Consider the following 23,513-nt stretch of genomic DNA (forward strand, 5'->3'; position numbering starts at 1 on the left):
AAATCCATATGGGATGAAGAATAACAGAATATAGATTGAAGACGGATCATATTGTGCTCAGCAGGCACATACAAATGTATTGGCAAGTTTGTGGGAGATACTGATATGCTTTATGCATAGAATTAAATCATTGCAGTTCTGATGAATGGGGCCTTCTCACAATGCATTATCGTGAAATAAAGAAACCAAATATACAGGCTTGATGAGTCAAATGCTTCCCTGAATTTCTCCATTAAAATATAATCTAGTAATTCTATGAAAGCAACATTTATTTGTTGAGGCATCTAAAACATTTGCAAAGAAAACAATTATGGAAAACACAGGATACTAGCATGTAGCCAGACTCAATTTCATTATGGGGCCAGAGCATAGCCTGTATACAAATATGGACAATGCGTCTCCACTTCCTTGCATCGGCCAAACTGACACTATGTGCCTGGAGATACTGGCAGCGCCATCTTGCACTTTGGAGCCAGAGTCTGCGAAGAATGGTCTAAGAGTGGAGCCACGCAGAGCCACGTTATCGATGACATGCCCACACTTCCGCCAGACTCACTCGCATTTCTGTTTAATGGATTATACACTGACTGCACTTACTTATTCATACTGATGTCACATCCAGTTTTTATGGCATCAAATTACTAAAACAAAACCAGACAGAAACCAATCTTGAAAAAAAATATTTTACATGTATTTTAGCGTTTTAGTTTTAAGTCCCATCCACTAACATGGAGGAGGTGGAGCTTATGACCTATACTGCAGCCAGACACCAGGGGGAGCTATATTGGTCCAACAACCAATTAGAGCCATTTTGTTGTAACAAAACACATCCACAGTAGATGTCAATGAGTTCCACGAGTCTCATACAGCTAGCTATACACCACAGAGCTATTTATAAAGATATTTAAGTTTATTTGCTGTTATTTATTTTGCACAATAAAGAAGGCTCAATGGTTATGTATAAAAAAAAGGCAAATCTTGCAGAAATAGCTTTGGGTCAGATTTCTTTCTTATTATCCAACGCATGGCCTACATTGGATTGAATGACACGTGATCGAATCAGGACTTAGTATCGGCCGATACTCAATATTAAAAGGATCGGAAACAAAGAAAAACTCGTAGCTAGTAAGGCTTTTGTGTTCAATGCCAGTTTAAAAAGGGAGTTTTACTATCTGCAGATGGCTCAAGAATGAATAAGAGAATAAATACTCTTTAGGACAATGCCTCAAAAACCAAGTGGCAGGCCTGAGTGACAGTGACAGTGTCCTCAGAAGCCACTGAGAAAGTTTCTGAAACTTTAAGATCTGTGTTCCCGCTTGAATGTGCCTTCCTGACTCCTAACAGTCAGGCGGTCTCAGGGGGAAACGAACAGTGGTTTTGAGAATCCCATTCACTGGAGATGGCTCTTTTTGTTTTTGTTCTGCCACATTGCGTTGGTTCTAGTTGGGGGCTGACTACTTCATCATGACAGAGGCCCCATGGGAAAACGGTTGAAAATATCCCTAAACCCTGCAACTTAAACAACTGTCAAGTGAAAGTCAACAGCATTACTGCATGCCATATCGCTATTTAGCCATTTGGGCTCTTCACATTTTACGCAGCGGAGAAGGTTGTTTTCTGATCTAGTGAAATAAAATCCACTTCTGAGCCTCAGTAATGTCAAAATAACACTCTACACTGATGCTAGCAGCGCTCTAAGTTAAACGCTAACCCCCTGACAACATGCTATCTCCCATATTTACCACTGTATCCTAACATGTTAGCATAGAAAAGTTAATGGATCATCATGCTGAGGGGAAAACACTCGCTTAAAAGTTTATTAGGTACACTGGCTCCACATTAGTTTCAAATAATTCATAGTGCTGTAAATTCAACTGTTTTGATTTCATAGTGCTACTGAATTGTGTTATACTGCCACATGTTTCTATTATTTTGGCAGCCCTGTTTTGGCACCACTAACTACATCCTCCAAAATGATTTTACAGTCAAACCACCACCTTTCTCACTCTGTTTCAACATCAACTGAACATTTTAACAGTCATGAGGGAGGATTTGGTGCAGGACTGTTATATTAGGATGCATCCCTAGTGTGCCCAATTAACTGTCAAGTGAGTATAAATACTGGTACTGAACTTGACAGCAAGTCATCGAAACACGTCGAAACATTACCGTCTGAACAGAGTGACAGTGCCATATATACACACAGTATGGACCAAAAATTTTACATCTGTTTTAGCAATTTTTTCCAATGCCAATCATTTTTCCATTTACATTAAATTAACAGAAAACATGATTAAAAGGTTCTTTATTAAAACTACACTTCTTTTCTTAGTAATTAGACCTAAGCGTGTACAACACCACTAGCAAGGTTATTATTCTTGTACATACTGAAAAAAAAAACAAAAAAAAAACACTAGGAACATCTGTGCAACAATTTTTAAAAAGAACACACAAATGAGGCAATCCTCCCTAAAATACTTATGCCTGGGTGGTTCCTGCTTGGACCACTTGTTTCCTGGATCCTAATAAAGTCGGGTTTTATGGATATGTACATACACACCATATCTTTTCCAATTTGAATGTAAAAAGTCAACAGCAGCTAATGTTAGTTGCTTTCTCAGCAGAAGTTTTGACGTCCGACTCTGATGAAAAGCTACTTATTGCTCCCGTTGCGCTGGAACCGGTTTGTCCTGCTGCCTGCCACGTTCAGTTTTATGGTTTTACATATTTCTATTTGAGATAAACAACTGAATCTAACATAACGCCTTACGGTGACACATCATCAGTGATGTAATCTAGAGTCATCGGGTGTTTCAGTGCCTTTCAGCATACCCTCACCTAGGCGACCCAGCTAGGGGTGATCAGTCCCCAGCTTGGATCTAGGAAGCCTTTATGGTACATGGATCAAACATCCTGAGGCACGGACATCTTGATATGTTCTCCGCAGCATCAGTGGGTTTTAAATGTTTACTTGCATTCGTGATAAACAACAAACCGTTGTTGCGCATTGTTCCCTATGTCTTTCCTATATGATTTCCTAATCATCTGCTCTCGAACAAAGGCAGAAACACCAAGAAACAATTCGATTTATGAAACAGCTCTGATTGTTTTCTGTGCATCCGAGCGTACTTATAATCCTCTAAAGACTAAGGAGTATCATTTCCTTTAGTGTGTATATGATATCTGTGCACTACTATTTAATTGAGTTAGGAGTCTGAAGAAAATGCGATATCTTGGATGCATATTGTTCAAACTGTATTTGTGCATTCGCCGCGTTTATTTATCTGTCACTGCGTTCACACTCAGCAAAGTAAATTCCTGAGAATTCACAGCAGAGTGTGAGAACCTTAACTTGAAAACATGTGTAATTTCTTTTGTTGTTGTTTTTTTTACCTCATTATGAGCAAATCTTCGGGTTGTATGATTTATGTTCATGTTTAGGTGTCAGTGTGGACTCACTCACCTATCCAGCACTCCAGTCTGGCGCAGGGGGAGGTCTTGACCACATCAGGAGGGTCCACCCCGACGTTGAGACACAACACCAGCGCTACACTCACGGTCTTCATCTGGGGGGGACACAGAGAACACAACATTATCCACCAACAAATCTTCATTCATGAGCAAAGGTGGCCACAGCGAACATGCTTGTATACAAGTCCATCCTTTGAGTTTAAAGGGTCTGTCACTACACAGGTCATGTTCTAGGCATGAACTGGGTTCACTGTATGAATTTAAGGAAATAAATATCACACAGAGACAAAAGACTGACATAACACCAGGTAAGAAACACCAGCATAGAAAACCACAGTGGCAGGAAGTGAACGGAAAGAAAAACAGGCCATCGAAATAGAACAACCATCGATCCATGGATTATGTGGCAAGTCCTGAAAACAAACACATGCAGACAGGCTGGTCAGGCTGCAAAGCACAAATTAAACCTTTCAATAGCAGTAAGCAATTACTCCTTCTTCCCTTTCAGCCACTCAGTAACACTTTTTTATGTATCACAGCAGACATCAGGCTTTATGACAATGGGTGGTCCAATCCCATAGACCCAATGAGTTTGAATGAGGACACTGCCACAAAGTGAACTAAAAGGATGGGCATTAATGAAGAGCGAATGATCAGTTGCCTAAACTCTCTTTGTAAAAGCTGTTTTGGATACATCACCAAGAGTGTAGCCATATGAGAGTACTTTAGCTTTAAAAAAAACAAAAGGCAAACCAAAACAAGTTCTCCTCTACTACAAATTTCTATTTTTATCTTGCGTGTGAAATGGGATAATGGCTAAATGTGAAACTGGTGCAGAGTGGAAACAAGACAAGAAACTGCAATTACTTAATTACTTGGTGAAATCCCTCGAGTCGTAACCGTCAGAAAGCTAAAGCTACAGTCAGACAGGATTAATGTCATAAAGTGAGGTGTAGAATGAAATATTCATCATGCTCGTCTCTAATTAAGTGTATTATTCTGAGCGGGAGATGAAGAGGAGTAAAAAAAATAATAAAAATAGTAATCATGGTCCTTCTAGCTCAGTCACAACAAGACAAATAAAATAAACCATAAACCTCGGCTGATAATATCTTTCAGTGAGGCCTCCAGTGTTGACGAAGACAAAACGCCAACCGAGGCAACTCCTTTGTGGCTTTGGTCCCTTGAGGAGGAGGTAAGCCCCTCATATAACTGTAACTTGAACAAATTTCCTTTTTGCGCCTAAAACAGCGGTGATCTGTTGAGGCGTGGACTCCACTAGACCTCTGAAGGTGTGCTGTGGTATCTGGCACCAAGACGTTGGCAGCAGATCTTTTAAGCATTGAAAGTTGCGAGTTGGGGTCTCCATGGATCAGACTTGTTCGTCCAGCACATCCGACAGATGTTGAATGGTATTGATATCTGGGGAATATGGAGGTCAAGTCAACAACTTGAACTTGTTGTTGTGTTCCTCACACCATTCTTGAAACATGGTTGCTTCGTGGCAGGGAGCACTGAAGGAGGCAACTGCCACCGGGGAATTCTACGAAAAGGTGTACATAGTCTGCAACAATGACACTTTCGTCATTGGACAGAGGTCAGCATGGACACGCTAACTGGTTTGCAGCTACTCAATTTCATACAAAGAGGAGCAGTCTTTGCTCCCCACCAACATCAACAAGGCCTGTCTTTGGTTTACCTCTTTTTCTTACTTAGACCACTTTTGGTAGGTACTGATTACTGCAGACCAGAAACACCCAACAAGGCCTGCAGTTTTGGAGATGCTCAGACCAAGTTGTCTAGACATCACAATTTGGTCCTTGTCAAAAGTCTCTCAAAGCCTTCCAATTTTCCAGCTTCTAACATCGTCTTAGAGGACAAAATGTTCCCTTGCTGCTTAATATATCCAACCCACTGACAGGCAATCGGTGTTAATCTCTTCATCTGTCATCATTTTACGGCTGACTGGTATAGACAACAGTATGAGATGTAATTACTGTTCAATTTCCTTATTCTAAAGTGTGACAGCATCACAAGGGCAGCATTGTCAAAGGGACAGTTGTGTTCTATAAGCCGGTTGCTGTAACCAGCCTCCTAGCATACAACACTGTCATGTAGGTCAATGCAGTACTGCCTAGCGACCTTTAGCAGGTGGTGGTAGAATACAGTCCATGTGTGTGAGTGTGTGTGTGTGTGTATAGTAGACCTATAGCATGTGCCGAGTGTCTATTGTGGGTTATGTGATGTGACATGGCTGAGCAGGGTTAGGAGGGCTGCTGTTGTGAAAGTAATTAAGACACCCTGTGCTTTCCTAACAACGAAGTAAAAGGTCAGTGTGCCAGTGGGTCTCAGCAGAACAAGACTCGACACGTACATGGATCCTAACACACACACACACCCACTGCATCACATCACATCACATCACATCGCGTCACTTCTTTTTCACATGATCTCCTCACCCATCGCCCCATTCTCGCCGGCCTGGTGTATGTCATGAACCCATCCTCCTTTTCTGCTCGGATACACAGCTGTATTAACACAGCGCTCCAGCCGCTGAGAAAAACTAAATGAATGTGACAGCTCTATTACAGAACTGCCTGTGACATTTCCAAACAAGCCTCGGAGTCCACAGCTATGCTAAAGGCTCTTTGCAGTGGCACTAGATCATGCTTGGATAAGATCATCCTTTATCGATCCCGCAGTGGGTATATTTACAGTGCAACGGCAGCAGAGGGGACGGAAAAGTAGATAAAAGAAAATTAAAATTTTGTCCAGAAATCTGTGCTAAAGGAAAAGTTACCATATCTTTTCTTATTCCTCCAGAGGTGAACACATCAGCGTCTGTACAACATTTCCCTGAGGTACTTTAGATATTTCAGTGCGGACTGAGGGACAAAATTTGGCATCTATATAATCACAATGCATACAGTGTGCAGGCAAAATAACAGTTTTTTTCCCCAACAACAGGTAGTTAAAGGAGTATTCAACAAAGGTCTTTAAAACCAAGCAACTAAGCCAAAGATTTTAGCCAAAAATCAGATTTCAAGCATGGGTCATGGCATGAGTTTTCAACCCCACTAACAGCTCTGCAACGCTGATATGTGATAATGCTGAATGCTTGAACATGCTGACATTTGGAATGTATAAGGTTTAAAAACGGAGCCATCCGGGAGGCCAGCCCAAACTTCCACCACCCAGAAGAGTTTCGCGACAGAAAGTTGAGAACCGATTATGCTCCAGCAAAGATCAAATCGTTTGTGCAGCGATATGGTAATACACCTATTTTGAGCACCGTGGTGTTGAATTTGTTTAAAACAAAACGGCTCTGATTGGTTGGAGGACTGTCCAATTGTGTGCCAAAGTTTTTTTTCCCTCTGTATCAGTTGAAACACACATAACAATGATTGGCATGTTACCAAACTCACATTCTGAGAAGAATTGGCTACGGCAGGCTAAAACATTGCAACAGATAACTTCGAAACAAAAAAATCTGACGAAGGTGCTACACGAAAAGCAAGGTCCACGAAAGGCAGAATTTTATCCTGAGTGGATGATGAATATCTGTACCCCATTTTATGGCAATACATGCAACAGTATATTCAAAACCACAAATCCAAACCTTCTGGTGGACTCATTTGGCTTTATCTTTTGGGGAGCATGAATATATGGACAAAGCTTAACATGACAATCCATAACCGATCAGATATTTTAGTGTACAACAAAGTACACTAATAAAAAGGACTAAATATTTACTGCACTTTTAAGAGCATACGGAAAGTTGGCACGCACAAAGAGTTATTGTTTAGTAGAACATTTGTTAAGTATAAAGTTTTCTAGTAGGAAATAGGCTACCATGCTAGCGAGGCACTTCAAAAATATTGCATTTATTGTAATTGTGGAACAACAAAACCAATAAGAGTTGCAGTATGCATCGAGAAACCTCTAGGACACATTGAGTTTAGTGTCTGTTGTCAGTGTTTACATCCATGAGTGTGCCCTTAAATCCAAGGATACACTGAAAGTTGTTTCATGAAGACCTAAACTACACCACAGCCTCCCTAGTCGCCACATCAAACGCTCAAGTGTGGTATCATGGGATGCTCATTTCCTTCATCCTTAAAAGAAAAAGAGGTTTTTCCCTTTAAGAATGACCTCATTGTTCCTGACACACCGCTCAGGACCCAACTGACGAAAAAGTCAATGGAGACGGAAGCAGTTTGAAAACGATACTCCTACTCATGTGAACCAAATTATATATTATGACGTGTTTCCAGTTATCTTGTCCAAAGTCTGGCACTGCTGCATTTATGATAACGAAAGGTAGGATGACGTTATATCTTGAGAAGTCATTATTACCAGTAATTTTATTCTGTACTGGCTCAAATCACAAGAATGATCTTATGCAACACACAAGAGTGTCTGCCCTTTGAATAAATACACAATGCTCCTTTTTACAAAAACTGAAAGGGATTCTGCCTTATTTATTTGTTTACTTGAAATCACGGTGTACCTATTCTCTGTCAGCTCCGCAAAACATCCACACCAACACCCTGGGAGAAGACTTTTATATCTAAAACATTTGACAAGGACACAGACTCAGTTGGGACGAGCCAGATCAAGTTTGACCTTTAAAATAAAAGAGGTGAAATGGCAGCGCACTTCGGAGACACGTTAGTCTGGACACAAGGAAAAAAATGACGACGAAAAATAAACGGTTGTGTCAATTTTTCTCTATTAACATTTTTATATAATTTTTTTATTTTTTATAAGACTGTTATGAAATAAAACGTAAAGGTAACTCTGGACTCAACAGGGAATAGCACTAGCGTATCATAACAAAATATTGGTGAAATGAACGAGTTTCACGGCAGATAATGCGCTATTTAGAGGCTGTGTTTCGGTGCCCCATTCACTCCCATTATATGGATGTACGTACGCGGCGCTCCACTGGAGCTAAATATCTTCCGATGGACTCCAAATAACACCAAAGTTATATGGGTGAGTAAACGATCGTATTTTATGCCAGAAATAAGGTCCAGGTTGTAAAAAACGGTAGTTCCCCTTTAAATAAAGTAACCTGGACATTAGCCTGATACTATTAGCTTTCTAGACCCGGTGTTCCCATGACTCTCGGCTGATGTAATGGTTCATTACAGCATTATCACACTGGTGTGAAGCACAATTGCAATCCAGTGACTGCAACACAGCAAGATCATTTATATAAACGGCCACAATGACATAATCTGTTTCAACGCTGTGTCCATCACAGGTCATTAACAATGCATTAGACATTCATCTGCATGAGAATATAATACAGATGAATGAGGGATGGTGTTTTCCTGTTGCAGCGCACCATGGCGATGCAAACTGGCATTTGAATGGGATGGTACACAGAAGTGCTGCTCAGTCATTCTTATTGATTCATCTGCTGGTCTATAACCACACAGAGTTCACACAAAAACGCCGTCCTCCATCAGACAGGTTTAGAAATTACTGTCTGGCCATCAGCTATAACGTTGGTAAATATTCACGGCTTAAACAAATTAGTTTCGACCCCGGGGGAAACTATCAGACTTTGCATTTTGTTGATTCACCGTATGGCCCACTGTGAGATGACAGAATACCATGATCTTTTTAACATCGGATATTTTAAGATATTGGATCTGATCTGATTCTTTGATTCAATACTTTCTCAAAACATCAAACACTAGTTGCAGCCCACCATCAGTCCTGATTGAGAAATTTTAATAAGGTTAAACAATTAATACAGCTTGAATCAGTGTTTAAACTGGGAGGTTCCCGCTCCCACTCACTTATAAACTAAGCTGAGTTCTGACACAGAATTTAAATGCATCACTTTTGTTCCTAGGATATCAACTTGGGACTTTTTTGGGCAAATTGTAAAAACTTGATGGAAAAAAACTGGGGTGATCCAATCAGCACTCAGCGGATCAACGACGGCTGATCTGCGGGATGCGCTATTGGCCGACACATGATCTGTCTAAAGTCATGTCAAGCCTTGTATTTTGACTTTTTTTTTCGACTCATTTCTATGCACAGTGTGGTTCCAATGAGAGCTCAATAAAAAAAAAAAAAAAAAAAAAAAAAAACACTCAGAAACACCGAACTTGGATAGTTGACAGAAAGCAGTTCAGCGTACACATGAAAGATGAAAGCAGAACAAATATAGCTCTGCTTTCTGTGGAATAAAATATTTTTATAATTTAAAAAAAAAAAAATGGAAGAAAAAAAAAGAGTGTGAAAATAAATTAAATCATACTGAAACGAGAAAAATATATTCCAGTAATAAAAGGAATAGAAAAAATGTTCATTATCCATTTACTCCTTTAAATTCCAGCATGCTAATGGAATGAAAAACAATCCTCTCCTCTACAATGTGACCTATCTCCACCTGTGCGCGGTGCTCAGAGGTAGACTCCTGCTGCTTTGGCCTTTTGTTGCACTGATTAAAAAAAAACAAGCGTCTGTCCACTTTGAGGGATGACTAGCTCATAGCTAATAGGTAGACGTTCATCTGTGATGGTGCTCTGGGGGACCGGGGGCCGTTACGTTCTGCTGCTCTGGTCCAGCGGTCAGGACATCGCAAAGCACACCACGTATCTTGAGATGGGTCGTCTGTGAGGCCGTTATAGAGGTCACAAATCCAAATATTCGGGTGGAATATGGGCCTATAATGATTGATGGCTGAATATTAGATTAACGGATGATGATGAGTTAAGACCTGAAGTGAAAATTCAAAGTATCAGAATTAGTGAATCACAGGAAAGTAAAAGCAAAGTCATAATAAGAAAGAATGAAAGCAGAGCAGGTTCAAGGAGAGCAAGGAAAGGAAAATCCTAGCTTCCCAGCTGTGTACAAAGCACCTTTTGACCCAGAAGAGGTGACTGGTTTATCTGATATTGTGTTAATTTGCCATTTAGCACTAATCTGAGAGGAAAGCCTGACAAAATGAGATTTTAATACGGGCATGCTGGACCTCATGGATTTCCGTTAATCTCAGGGATCCCCCGTCCGTTTGAGGAGGGAGAGGAGAATAAAGGAGGATGTGCTTTCACAACACTTTCCTCTACAACAGTCTGTGATAAAACAAAAGAGTGATGAAACAGAAGAACAAGTGGAGAAGGAGAGGGACAGAATGAGACGGATTGTGCGACCACGTATCTCAGTGTGTGTGCACGGCTTCCTGTTTCAGGCCCGTCCATGTAATTGGTTGCCGTCCTCCTCTCATTAATAACTGCGCGGGACTCCAGGGGATTTTCCTGCTTTCTCCCTCCGTGCTCTTTCAAGACTCCCATACAACCCTCAGCTTCACTGGCTACGTCGATCAATGGCCCCTGATTAATACATTTGTTAACCCCCACACACACACACACACACACACACATAAATGAAGGTTATTAAAACGGTGGAGAGCATCGATCTCCGCCGGGCATGCCACGCCGGCTAACTGGAAGCAACGCGTCAGGTATTGGACACTTAAGCTGAAAATAGAGAAATATGCCAATTGTGCTGCTAATTGTTTTACTTTTGAATTATTGAGAGTCCTGGATGTCTAAACCTAATCTACGTGTGGAAAATGCAGTGCAAGTTCATGAGCCGAAACGGAAAGAAGACAAAAAAATAAATGGTTTTCTCAGTTCAGCAGTGAGATTTTATAGTTTTATGTTATAGCAGTTTTATGCTGTTGCAGTTTCAGTCACAATTAACCACGATATGGATTGGAGCCAGGCTAGTTACTCATACCCCACGTCAGCCAGCCGAAATCTCTGTCCAGCAACCAATGCCTCAGACAGCACATCAATCCACGGAGGTACAAACGATAATGACGTGCGGACCGTGGTTATTCTTCATGTAGGGCAAGCCGGGTTATAAAAGTTCTGTTCAATAACATGATGATTTGCGGGAAGGTAGAAGAATAGTTTATCCTCAGTGAAGAAAATCATTAGCGAATTCTTGCGAGACGCGGATTACCGTACATTCATTATTCCAGTTTTAAGGGACGGTGAAAACACTCGATGCCGACTTCATTAAAAGAAATGTTAAAGGTTTTAGGTCCAAAAAATAAAATAAAAACTACCTCACATACACATATTTAGTCCTGCTGCTTTGACCTGCTTATTACATTTTATGTCTTATTTGTAACATATACTGTGTGTTTTTTTTATGCCGTCTTCATTTGCTCTTAAACAAACCACATATGAGATGACTTTAACCTCTCGTTGTACGGCGTGCAAGGACAATAAATTCTGATTCTGATAAAATGAAAAACTAATGATGAAAACCTTTTTAAAACTTCGCGCTGAGAAAAGTAATCCTCACACGTGTCTCACTGAACTTCGACGGCAATGTGTCTCAGGTGTGGGTCTCATAATTTGGCCAATCCTATTTTTTTTTTTTGTGATTTTAAGTCATTTCAGTAGCTTTTAATACATTTTAAAGCCCTAATTTGCCCGGGCGCACAGTCGAAGGTGTTTTTAAAGATCTTCACTGAGGCATCTTTTCACATGTCTTTGTACAAGTACAAATTTCCTATAAGGCAGAAAGCTCACACAGTTTCCTACATAATAATGAGCCACAGCCTCAACATCCATCTCATCCACAAGACAACAAAAAATAAAAAAAATAAAAAAATCGGCATACTCTCAGCACGAATTGCACAGATTCAAAGAGGAAATGACAGATCATGTAAAGCATGACAGAGTCATACTGATGCAGCGAGATCCACCAAAATCTAGGAGATGCGCAGGTTTTAATTTAGCCACATCCTTTCACTTTCTTCCTTCACGGGTCAAGGCCAGTGCCCCGAACTGCACTCGGTATCATGCTCAGAGACACTTGAGCAAGGTGGGAACTTGCTCAACGACGTGGTCTTTAATCTGCCGTAGTTGGCTTAAGGGCAGCTCCTAAACACTGAGAACGAAGAAGCCGCTGCTATAACTCAGCGCAGATGTGAAATCATTAGTATGTAATTATTTTTAGTACCTTGCAAATACATTTAGGTTTCATTCCTCAGTGGCCGAATGTCTATATGCTGCCTAATGAACTGCGTACATTGATTGAATTCCACTAATGATGCAGAAGATCAAGCGGCACAGACCCCCTGTCTCATTTGCACATTATTACAGTGGGCTTGGATATCGATGACTTATTGATTTCATTATTCCTATGCACAAAAAGAAAAAAAAATAACTTGCCACGCAGGGAAGATATGAGAGAAATTAAGGATTATTTTGATCTGTCGGTGACCAACAGCTGTTCAAAAAGTTACCGGTTATCTGGTAACCATCACCATCAACTACGATGCTGTCCAGATAATGAATATGAGGCAACTTGTGTTCAATGTACTAATACAGTTAAGATCCCAATTTCTCTAAAAATAAAAACCCAAAACTCCTGCTAATATCCCTTCAGTGAAGCATGGTGGCGGCAGCATCATGCTATGAGGCAACATTTTGCCAGCTAGGGACAGGGAGGCTGGTCTGAACCAACGGAAAGGTGAAGCACAAAACTAGATTTCACTGAGGATCTTGTAAGTAAAGGTCCAAAAGGAAGGTCAGATAAAGTCTGGGTAATAAACTTCAGGTTGTGCTATTGCATTTAAAAAAAAAAATGGTAAGATAAAAAGTGTACGGACATCCTCCAGTTCTGATTCTTATTCTGGGATTGATCATGGTCTGAGACGTGACGCAGAGAAACCTGTGTTTTTCATTTCATCTGATCCAACTGAAAACAGGGAGGAAATAAAGATGCACAGGCACGCAACATGGATACTCGAAAAAAAATCTGATCCTAACCCGGATATCAATACTGCATTTCAATGGGCTCAGGCCAGTCTGATTTCATCTTCCCAAGACATGCCAGGCTAGATGTAAAAAGCCAGGGATTTTAAAGCGTGCTCAGTACTTCTGTAGCTCGTAACCGACACCAAAGTTCATCGAATCCACTGTTTACCAAGCGCTTAATGCAAGGTGTGTATTAGAATAAGCAAAACTTTGATAGCATGAGTAATCTTTTGTTCTTTTTTTCTTTTTTTTCTAAGGGGTTTGGGGATATTGTGTTTTAATGTGGAAGCTGACAGTCAAGAGATCACCAATATTTTGTTATCGTATGCTAGTGCTATTCCCCATTGAGTCCGGAGTTACCTGTTAGTTTTTTGCAACATATTTTTCAGATTCCGAACCACAACAGTAACAAATTACAGGTAAAAAAAGACGACCGTCGCAGGCGTGTGCGCCGCTCAGAGATGATATCATCCAGGTCAGAAGACATCATCCAGGGTCTGTAGGTCAATCTACAGAGCCCAGATGATGAGAACAGGTAACTCCGGACACCAAGGACGCACTGAAGACACATCTGATTGATCCAATCCCCGATCACATTTGGAGGTGTTCATGGTCACCTCTTCTGGGTCAAAAGGTGCTTTGTACGAAGCTGGGAAGCTAAGGTTTTCATTTCCTTGCCCTCCTTGAACCTGCTCGGCTTTTATTCTTTCTTATTATGCCTTTACATTTACTTTCCTGCAATTCAGTGATGCTGGTACTTTGAATTTTCACTTCAGGTCTGAACTCATCATCATCCATTAATCTAATATTCACACTGTCACATTGAAGACAACCTGCTCTACAAGGGTACTCTTGCTTAAGCAGACTTTTGCGTCTTAATTCAAACACACAGCCACTATTATAAATGATCTCGTGAAGAGGAAAAAGCACCCTGTTCATTAGTAATGAGAGCCTTTTAAAATATTCAGTCCTGGCAGCTGTTAACTAACTAAATAATAAATAAATCTAAGCAAGAATTAACAAATGAAATCATTTTATATGAGTACACCATGTGTGATTCTGTCCTTAAAAAAAAAAAAAAAAACTGTGGTTAATTATTGGTGCGATCACGTTGATGTAAAAGCATGGAGTTACGTTACGCATTTCCTCAATATAAAACTTTCTTACTTGACTTCATTAAACTTTACTACTTACAACTTTTCTGTCACTGCTTCAAACAGCGCAGAAGTGAAATTACAGCGCTTATGAATAAAAATAATTTCCTCAAGTAATGAAGCAAACACAACAAACAGCTGTTCATGGTTCTGAAACAGCGGTAGGTGGAGATCCATTAGAGACGGCAGCTGTCATAATATTCTACTGCACCCGTGTTGGTGTTTTTGCACAGAGTGGGTGAAACGGAGACTGAATCTCATGTCCTGGTCGGGGACACACGTGGAGACACATTTTAATGACTCAAAACTGTCCACATGCATTTGTATTGCCCCGGAGGGATGTGAATGCAAGGTCTGAACGTACGTTAACATGTTGGCTGAAGGAGGTAAGCGATCAAGATAAAGTTAGTAAGTAGTTTGACGCTATTTTCAATATAATAAAGTGTAAATTTGCTTAAGTTTTTTATTTTTGAAAACACAAAATGGTGGTTTAGTGTTCACCAACTCCCCATGTCCTTTAGTTATTTAATTCATTCTCATCCACATTCAGCAGCTTCCATGCACATACACAGTCCTAAAAATAAACATCAGTAAGAACGTTTATCTATGACCGATGGGTTACCGGGGGCGAGACATATAGTTGTCATCACATCACTCTGACGTCAAACAAGCTTACAGCTCTACAGGGGATCGTGAAACATAATAGGTAAGGGAGAAAGGTTTCCGTGCATCATGCAAGGCAGGTCAAGTGCAATGCTGCAATGAGACAGTTTACTGTATCTGCCGTTCAAAATAATGTTGCTGTCCCGGTGGTACTGGGGGGGGGGAAAAACGGCATAACACTTTCCATAAGGCCTAGACTGACTGCATTATTTTAATACATGCACAGTGTTCAGAACACATTCAGTCCTCTTATCACAACGACTGTATCACAGAATTTTAAATGAACAGATTTGACATTTTTCTCATATAACACACAAAGAGTAGTCAAATACTTTGCTGTGACAATAAAAATGTTGGTCAGGTGCATCCGATTTGTTTTTATTATCGTTGAGACGTCCGAAATTGCCCCTTTTTTTTAAAAAATTAGTGGGCTAACAGAAAGCGGTGTGCATGCAATGGATGTGGCTTTTTTGGAGCCATTGTAGAAGTTTTGAGGGCACTATTTAGTGGATAAATTCAGACACAAATAAAATGACATAATGTAAATGACTAAAGTCACTATTACAGAGATTCAGAGGCGTTCTGCAGAAATGGAAAACCTGTCAGAAGAAGAACTATCTCTGGTCACACTGTTCCTTCGGTAAAGCATGGTGGTGGCAGCATCATGCTACGGGGCTGTTTCTCAGCAGTGCTGACATGGAGACTGGTCAGGACCAAGAATAAAGATGAAGCAACCTTTCATCTTCATCTTTTACACATGTTTTGTTGAACAGCTCACTTTTCGGCACGACAGTGAACTGAAACCAAGACAATGATGTTATCGAAACTTGCGTTGCCTTGAAAACAGACAAACTTTGTGGCAGAAAGTCATCTCTAACCGCTCAATTGGGAGCAATGAAATCAGAAATCAGATCAATCAAATCATTTGGACGGGCTTTATGAAGTGATGGACAACAAAATGTCTCTGATTGGCTGCAGGGCTATCCAATGGGATGCAGGCAGTTTTTTCTTTTTCTTCTTTACATCAACTGGAATGCCGCTTTATTAAATCCCAATGGCATGTTAACCACACTAATATTCTGATAAGAATTTAGTCAGGATACGCAGTTTAATTAGTTACAACTCATTTACTTTAACCTTTGAGATGTTGGTTGTTTTAACCAAACAAAGTAACCGTCACCACAGGCTCATGTGCATATTTTTGTCTGATAATTAAAAGTAACAGACACCGTGAAAAGAGACTCTTCGGTGCCTGAGCTCAATGAGTCAGGGTAATGTAGCTGACCAAGACCAGATCCTAAATGTCATTGGACCATTAAACATCAATTACGCAAGTACATCGATTTGCATAAAATACGTCTACGCTTTGCAGCATTTGTTAAAAAAGCCCAAACTTAAACATCAAAAGTAAAGCAATTCATTAAAAAGACTCCCAGATGCTTGCTGTTGGTAATATTTTGGGGTCTTTCTATGTGGAGTTCCCATGTGTGCCCTGTGTTTCCTCTCAGATTCATATTAGGTTAATGCAAGTATGAATGTTGACCTTCTGTAGGATAATAAAGATGCATTTCCAATTACAATCAGTAACAAGTCACTGAAGTTAAATCATATTAAATAAATGTTAATTAATGACAGAATGTAGTAAAAACATGTTTCCTAATTACACTCAATCAATCTGAACTTATCAGTTCATAGTATCATTTGGTAAAACTTCCAAGTTTGAAATGAAAATCATGTTTGAAGAAAATTTATTTATAACAAAAGTTCTGTTATATATATATATATATTTATTTATTTTTTTAATTGACTAGTCAAAAAATAATGGTAAAAAAACTGTCGCCGCCTTGGTTAAGATGCATCATGCAGGACTCGATAATTCATTGGATCCAAAGAACCTGTTACAGTTTTTACCTAATTTAACTCAAATTTGTTTGCGAGCTGTCAGGCAAGAAACAAATGCACCACCCGAGGATCAATACCAGCCTGTGTTGCAATCACTTATCTCATTAGGGTTGAGGTTCAGGTTTGCTGATACAGTTGTCATGTTCTACATTCAGTGTGAAGACAACAATAAAAACAGATCTAAACCGACAAAATTCAGTCAAAGGGACTGTTCACCAAACACCTAATTTAATTCATTAACACCTTGTCAAGCCGCTGCTTCTACTCCACACTGCAGGTCTTGGAGCTCTTGGAGTAAAGGAAATGCAATACTTCCACCAAATCTAATGCTCCTTTTTCCAACTGTAATTATTATTAGTAAAAATAAACAGTCAGTGCTCTCTTCGCAGCTTTCTAATCACCAATTCTACGGCATGCCATTAGTTAAAAAGAGCAACTTGACATCTGAGTTAGCCCCGACCTTGGACTCTACTGATAGTGTTCACACAGTATATCTGAAAACTGCTATCAGGATTCCACTTGGCAGGCACAGCAACGGTACACACAAGCATGCTTCACTGAGTCGCACACATACAGCTGGGCACAACAGCAAATACACACACAACTCAATAGCTGTCGTTTGCCCAACGGGGGAATAAACACACCATTCTGACCAATGGGCCCAGTAATTGTACAGCCTCCCTCTCTTCAAACTGAGACAACACTGTGTGTGTGTGTGTGTGTGTGTGTGTCTCCAAGAACTAGACCTCTGATTTCCCACAGTGTCCAGCACCATTTAAGGCCCATTCATAAGCCTGGCGCTGCACGCTTCTCTCACCAGGCCGAACTTTTCGCATACCGGCCCGCTCGATATCCCGGCTGCTGCAGATACTGTCCATCAGCTTAAATCAGCCACAGCAAATTAAATGAAAAGGACCGCATGTGATCTAAAAAAAAACGAAAATAAAGAGTATGCAGCTGTCTCATCAGGAGGTTTCCACCAGAGCACTCCACGGTATCATCACCTACTGGGTAAATAATACGACTGTAAAACTCATTGACAAACTACCCCCGAGAGGTAGCACTGCCTTTTCAGAGAGACGTTCAAAGCCAAATTCTTCTTATATTTAAAAAAGAAAGAGAGAGAGAAGCTCTTTTTACTCGCAGCTCTCTGAGCCCAGGAATCTTAAAGGACACATTCTTCTTCACTTTACAAATGAGGTTCCACAGCCTGAAAAGCTCTGAGCAATGACAAATGTTACACAGTCGATTTAGCACGACTTTCTAATAGGAATGCCCATTTCAGCCGGCCCATATTACCTCTTTTAAATCAATAGCAGCCTCACATTTAACGATGTCTTCATTTCCCTGCAGCTTAACGCTTCTGCAGGCGCCGCGGCGTAATTCAGCTCGTGTCCTAACAGCAGCGGAGTGTTAAAATTTCATTTGGGTGAATTTCTACAATAGGTGCGGGGTTTGCGAGAGTTATGTATGACTAAGTGACATTTGCCATCATTATAATGGTAGCCCTCTGTAGCCGCGAGGCGATGAAATAATCAAGCCGGCAACGCTGCGATGGCCGCCAACGACAGCTTTACGAGAGCCGAAACGCGCAGTGGCCGTTCATGAGGGAAAGCTTTGAGGTCCCCCTCAAAGCAGAGCAAGGGTAGCCTCCAGCAGAGTGAAATGAAGTGAGGCCGTAATAAAAACGAATCCAGACACTGATTTGGTGCGGGTTGTTTAAAGACTGATGTCCTGAGGCAGAGTGTGCTTATCTTTTTGATAACTTTTTGATACCTGGCTTTGTGAAGATGTGAAAAATCCCAAGCACCACCCTTTCCTTTAATCCACCAAACACAGCAAAGCACTACAATACTCCATCAGGGCCCGCCCCCCTCTATCTAACCCATGACAGATTTTGCTAGCTTGAACTTGGGGAATAACAACACATGTATGTCTTTTTCTGCCCCTCCCCCAATCTAAAGATCATACCTGTTCACACCTCAGATGCGAAGAAGCAAGATTAAAGCAACTAGACATTAAAGTATATTTACTTTCTTGCCAACAGTTAGACAAGAAGGTACCACAATCTACCATAGCCGTGTGCTAAATAGGAAGCTATGGTTAATAGCAATAGCTTAGCATAAGGACTGGAAACAGTCTGGCTCCAAACCATGCTATTAGTGATCTTGCAATGTGTTCATGTGTCTCTTTTGTTACTGTTGAAGACTAGAGACTAGCGGTTTCCTCATGCTAAGCTAAGCGGCTGCTCATTGTAGCTTCACATTTGTGCACAAACACGAGATGAATCTTCTCATCAGGCATTTTAATCTCAATGCAATGTCCTTCATTTCATTTAATTCTCCAGCTTGTTTTTTTTTTTTTTAGATCATATGTTCTTACATATCAAATATCAAATCAACAATGGCCTGCCTTCAAAAGTCAAAATCATCAAATCATCAAATCATCAAATTCCCTGTGTTATTAGTTTATCAGAGTTATCCCCCGAGTCTGTTGTAAAAGATATTGTCAGCAAAATAACTTTAAAAGACGAACAGTTAACAATGATTATAGCATTTATTGACAAACGCCTTAAAGACATTCTTTGATTGATGCAATGTCACGCACTTTGTTGCTCTGGTTGGTTGTGGGACTATCCAGTGGCGTGCAGAGGTTCCCGTAATGAAATCCAACTGCGTTACCAGACTAATTTTTCATTCATTCATTCATCTTCTATACCCGCTTATTCCTGGAGACTATCCCAGCTGTCCAGACTAATTTTCTAATAAGAACTGAGTCTGCCTGCACCAGGCTATCATGGTGCTGTTAAGACCGTATGGAAAACACACAAGTGTTTCTGTTACTTAGCCAGTCGCACTGATTAAAATGAGATTGTCAATATAGTAGGAACATGTGCTGGTACAACGCAATACAACTCAATAACACCACAAACCAGAGCCTTCAAAATGAAAGCACAGTTAAATCAACAGCTCCCAGGTATCTGAAACTAATGCCGAACACCAGAACCTTCATGAAGAGAAGATGTGATGCAGGACTGTTGTGGAACGCATTCATTTTCACTATTGCACCTAATGTTTTGTGACAGCGACAGTAAATGAGCAGAATAATTACCCTGTCCTTCATCCTCCAGCTCTGCGCCAAGGCCTTGGAGCCCTCGATCTTCTCCGAGTGCCTCTTCTTCATGAAGGCCAAGGGAAGTTTCCAGTCATTCATGTCGGCCTCCTCTTCCTCGGCGAGGCCCACGGCCGGTGAATGAAGCAAGTCCGAGTCCATTTTCATCAGGGCCCTGCGGAGGAGAGCTTGCGTTAGTGACACAGACTTGAGTCTTGACGTGCAGCCACAATCAGGAAACGAATACTTGCGGTAATAAAAACGGCGATTTTGATTTTTCTGAGGCTCAAGATAAATCATCAGCGGACATTTCTGCTTAAGAGTTGCTACTACCCCTCCGAACTTGAGTGTGCTGGAAACATTAGGAAGATGGCGCAATACTGGAGGAACCAAATAGACTGAGTCATCCACCACAACTGTTTCTTAAATGCTTAAAGGAGACGGTGAATTATAAATAGTGAATCAGACGGAGAAAACTGAATATCTACACAATGGGGGTGAGTACTTCTTAGGTAACAGCGTCCACAGAAAACCTAGCCTGGAAGCCAGACGAACTCCCCTCGCCCTCAGTTGTTTTGCAGGAGGAAGCTGTTCTGGAAGCCTTCCGTTGGGAACCGATTATGCTCCGGCAAAGATCTGTCGAGCCAATCAAATAATCTGGGCGGGATTTATGCGATGATGGACAGAAGAGTGACAGTTCACTTCAAATCTATGTATATAGCCTCAATAACAATACAAATTGTCTCAAGACGCTTTACAAAACCAGGGCCTGAAACCCCCAGAGCAAGCACGAAGGCGATGACGGTGGCAAGGGGAAAAGTCATTTTTTAACGGGAAGGAACCTTGAGAAGGACCCAGCTCATATGGAGGGACCCATCTGAGATACACACATCTGGCTAAAGCGTACATGTAGAATGTAATCGTGACACAAATACAAGATATAGCTGATGCATGTTACATTAGAGTCTGATAGTGAATGTGGTCACTAACATAATCATACATATCATCTGGGCATCGCTGAATTTGAGACTATTCAGTTGCATTCTTTGATTTATTTAATATGATCTGATCACATATATGTGTTGACATGCACCAAAACAACAACCACTCTAGAACCGTTTTAAAAGTTTGAAAACCCTTTACATCCATGGCCCTCTCACCGGGCACTGAGTTTTCACTACTCTGTTTGTGTACAAAAGGGTCAAATGCCTTCTAATAAAACGGTCCTGCACTAAATCTCCCTTCATGACCTTGTTCTAATCTTCAATTGACGTTGAAACGGCACCAGAAAGGAGGTAATAGAACTGGACGATCATTTTGGTGGATGTAGTTTGTGGTGCTGTTACACTGGATTGACCTAAACACTAGCATGTTTCTGGTATTTAGCTCAGTCCACTGACAAAAATGGCAATGTCGAAATAATAGGAACATGTGTCACAGTACAACACAATACAACAGTACTACAAACCACAGCCTCCAAAATGATAACACTTTTGAATCAAGAGCTCTCAGTTCTTTGAAACCAATGCTGAAACCCATAACCTTCATGAATACACTAGTGTACCTAATGAACTGGCAAGCGAGTGTGTGTGTACATATATATATTTATATACGGGCCTGTGAAGTGGATTTGCAGTATTTTCAGATTTACATTTCGCTATGGAGAAAGGTGTTTTTCCCGCAACTTTATGTGCAACATTGAACTAATTCAGTATAGGAAGATGCCCAAGACGTCTGCAACGTTGCCGTCCGCGCGGATCCTGGCTTCGTTTATCTTTTCAAACACTTGTTTGAACAACTGGTTGTTTTGCTACCTCCATGTTTCTGTAACTCTCAGAAACTCTTCACCTTACGTTTACCCCATGAAGAGCAAACATGATCAGAAAGAATGGATTTATGCCAACCAGAGAGAAACCAGCAGATCAAGTGTTTACGTGGTTATTAGGAGATCAGATCATACTATTGAAACAGATGATCAAATGTTTCCACCACCCCCTCTCTCTCTCACATCTGACTGAAAACACCTTCTGATCACCTCAGTCTGTTCTGATTGAGGCGGTTACACGAGGCATTTCCATGTAAACACAGCTGGTGAGTTCACCCTCAGTAAGCAGATTGTCAGTTCATTAAAAAATGACATCAGTGAAAACTCTGCTCTGTTGTGAAATCTGCATGACTGAAAACAACACCTGAAACTAAACGCAATCACATCTGGCTAGATCCAAGTCAGCACTGAGCTGTCCTTTAAACCTGCTAGCTGCTTCACTAGCAGCAGCAGCAGCAGCAGCAGCAGCAGCAGGTTGCCCTCACAGAGCAACACCTGGATGAAGGCACCATGCTGGCTGTGTGACTTTTTCAGCAGTGTGTTATGTGCACTGTAGTCTTTGCCCAGGAAAGCTAGCCGAGCGCTAGCGAGAAGTTAGCACAACAGTTGGGCTAGCTGAGGGCTAGCTGAACTAGCGCGGCTGATTTGACAGCTCTCCCGTAAAGTGGCTCCGACTGTCGCTGTGAGTTGTCAAACTGCACGAGAGGCTAGCGCTATGTGAGGCTTTTCCCAGGCTCAGAGTGAGACTACGTGATCAGAGACATGGGTGAGACAGAGCAGATATGCAGAAATGGCGCTAGTGGCGGCAGCGAAGCGTGCAGATGCAGACCTTGGTGCGGTGGGATTATCAACCCTGGCTGGGGAACCTCTCCGTCTCCGGACGATGACAGACACGGTGGCACAAATAATCCTGGTCAGAAAATTGTAGGGCAGCGTCCACAGCCGGTATAGTATGTCAAAGCCGTCAAATCCGAGCTGGACGGGCGCGTGTTTGCAGGGGAATCTGCGGCTCCTCTCCCCACGGCTCTTCGCTATGGGAAGGGGCTGAAGACGAGGCCCATCTTCACACGGACAGTCTGCCACAGCCACACGAAGCGCCGGCCACACTTATCGATGACTGCGGTCGTGCGGTCCTCCTCCACACACCAGCGACCCCGGTGGCTCAGTCGGTGCGACGGTTTTCGCGGAAATCACAAGCAATCCCGAGAATTTCTCCGGCGAGACACTTCTTCAGCACTTCTGCAAGGGCGCAGCCATATTGGGTTGGACCCAGAATGCACCGTAGGGGCGGCGGAGCTGTGGCGAAACGTCACAGGTTACGGTTACTATCGCAACAAACTATAAATAAATTATTAAATATAAACACACTAAAATAAGTAAATATAAACACACTAAAATAAATAAATATGAAAACATCGAAATAAATAACTTAACTATATCACAATAAAAAATAGAATATAAACACGTTAAATAAATAAATATAAAAACTTCAAAATAAATAGGCCTAACTAACTATATCACAATGAAAATAGAATATAAACACACTAAAATAAATAAATTTAAAAACATCAAAATAAATAACTA

General features: G+C 41.1%; 1 protein-coding gene across 4 annotated transcripts in view; it reads right to left on the bottom strand.

The window, feature by feature from the left end:
* rptor (regulatory associated protein of MTOR, complex 1) overlaps nucleotides 1-23,239 on the bottom strand; it is a 182,942-nt gene extending 159,703 nt beyond the window's left edge. For all 4 annotated transcript variants that reach the window (XM_084573386.1, XM_084573385.1, XM_084573384.1 and 1 more), the window contains exons 1-3: nucleotides 22,759-23,239; nucleotides 20,105-20,279; nucleotides 3,464-3,566 (exon numbers count right to left, since the gene is read on the bottom strand). In XM_084573386.1, coding sequence (XP_084429512.1) covers nucleotides 3,464-3,566; nucleotides 20,105-20,272 — 271 coding nt within the window. In that variant the 5' untranslated portion in view covers nucleotides 20,273-20,279; nucleotides 22,759-23,239. The remainder of the gene's footprint in view (nucleotides 1-3,463; nucleotides 3,567-20,104; nucleotides 20,280-22,758) is intronic.
* Between the last annotated feature and the right edge of the window lie 274 nt (nucleotides 23,240-23,513).

The sequence above is a fragment of the Chelon labrosus genome (genome assembly GCF_963514085.1).
Source record: "Chelon labrosus genome assembly, chromosome: 2".
Lineage (NCBI taxonomy): Eukaryota > Metazoa > Chordata > Actinopteri > Mugiliformes > Mugilidae > Chelon > Chelon labrosus.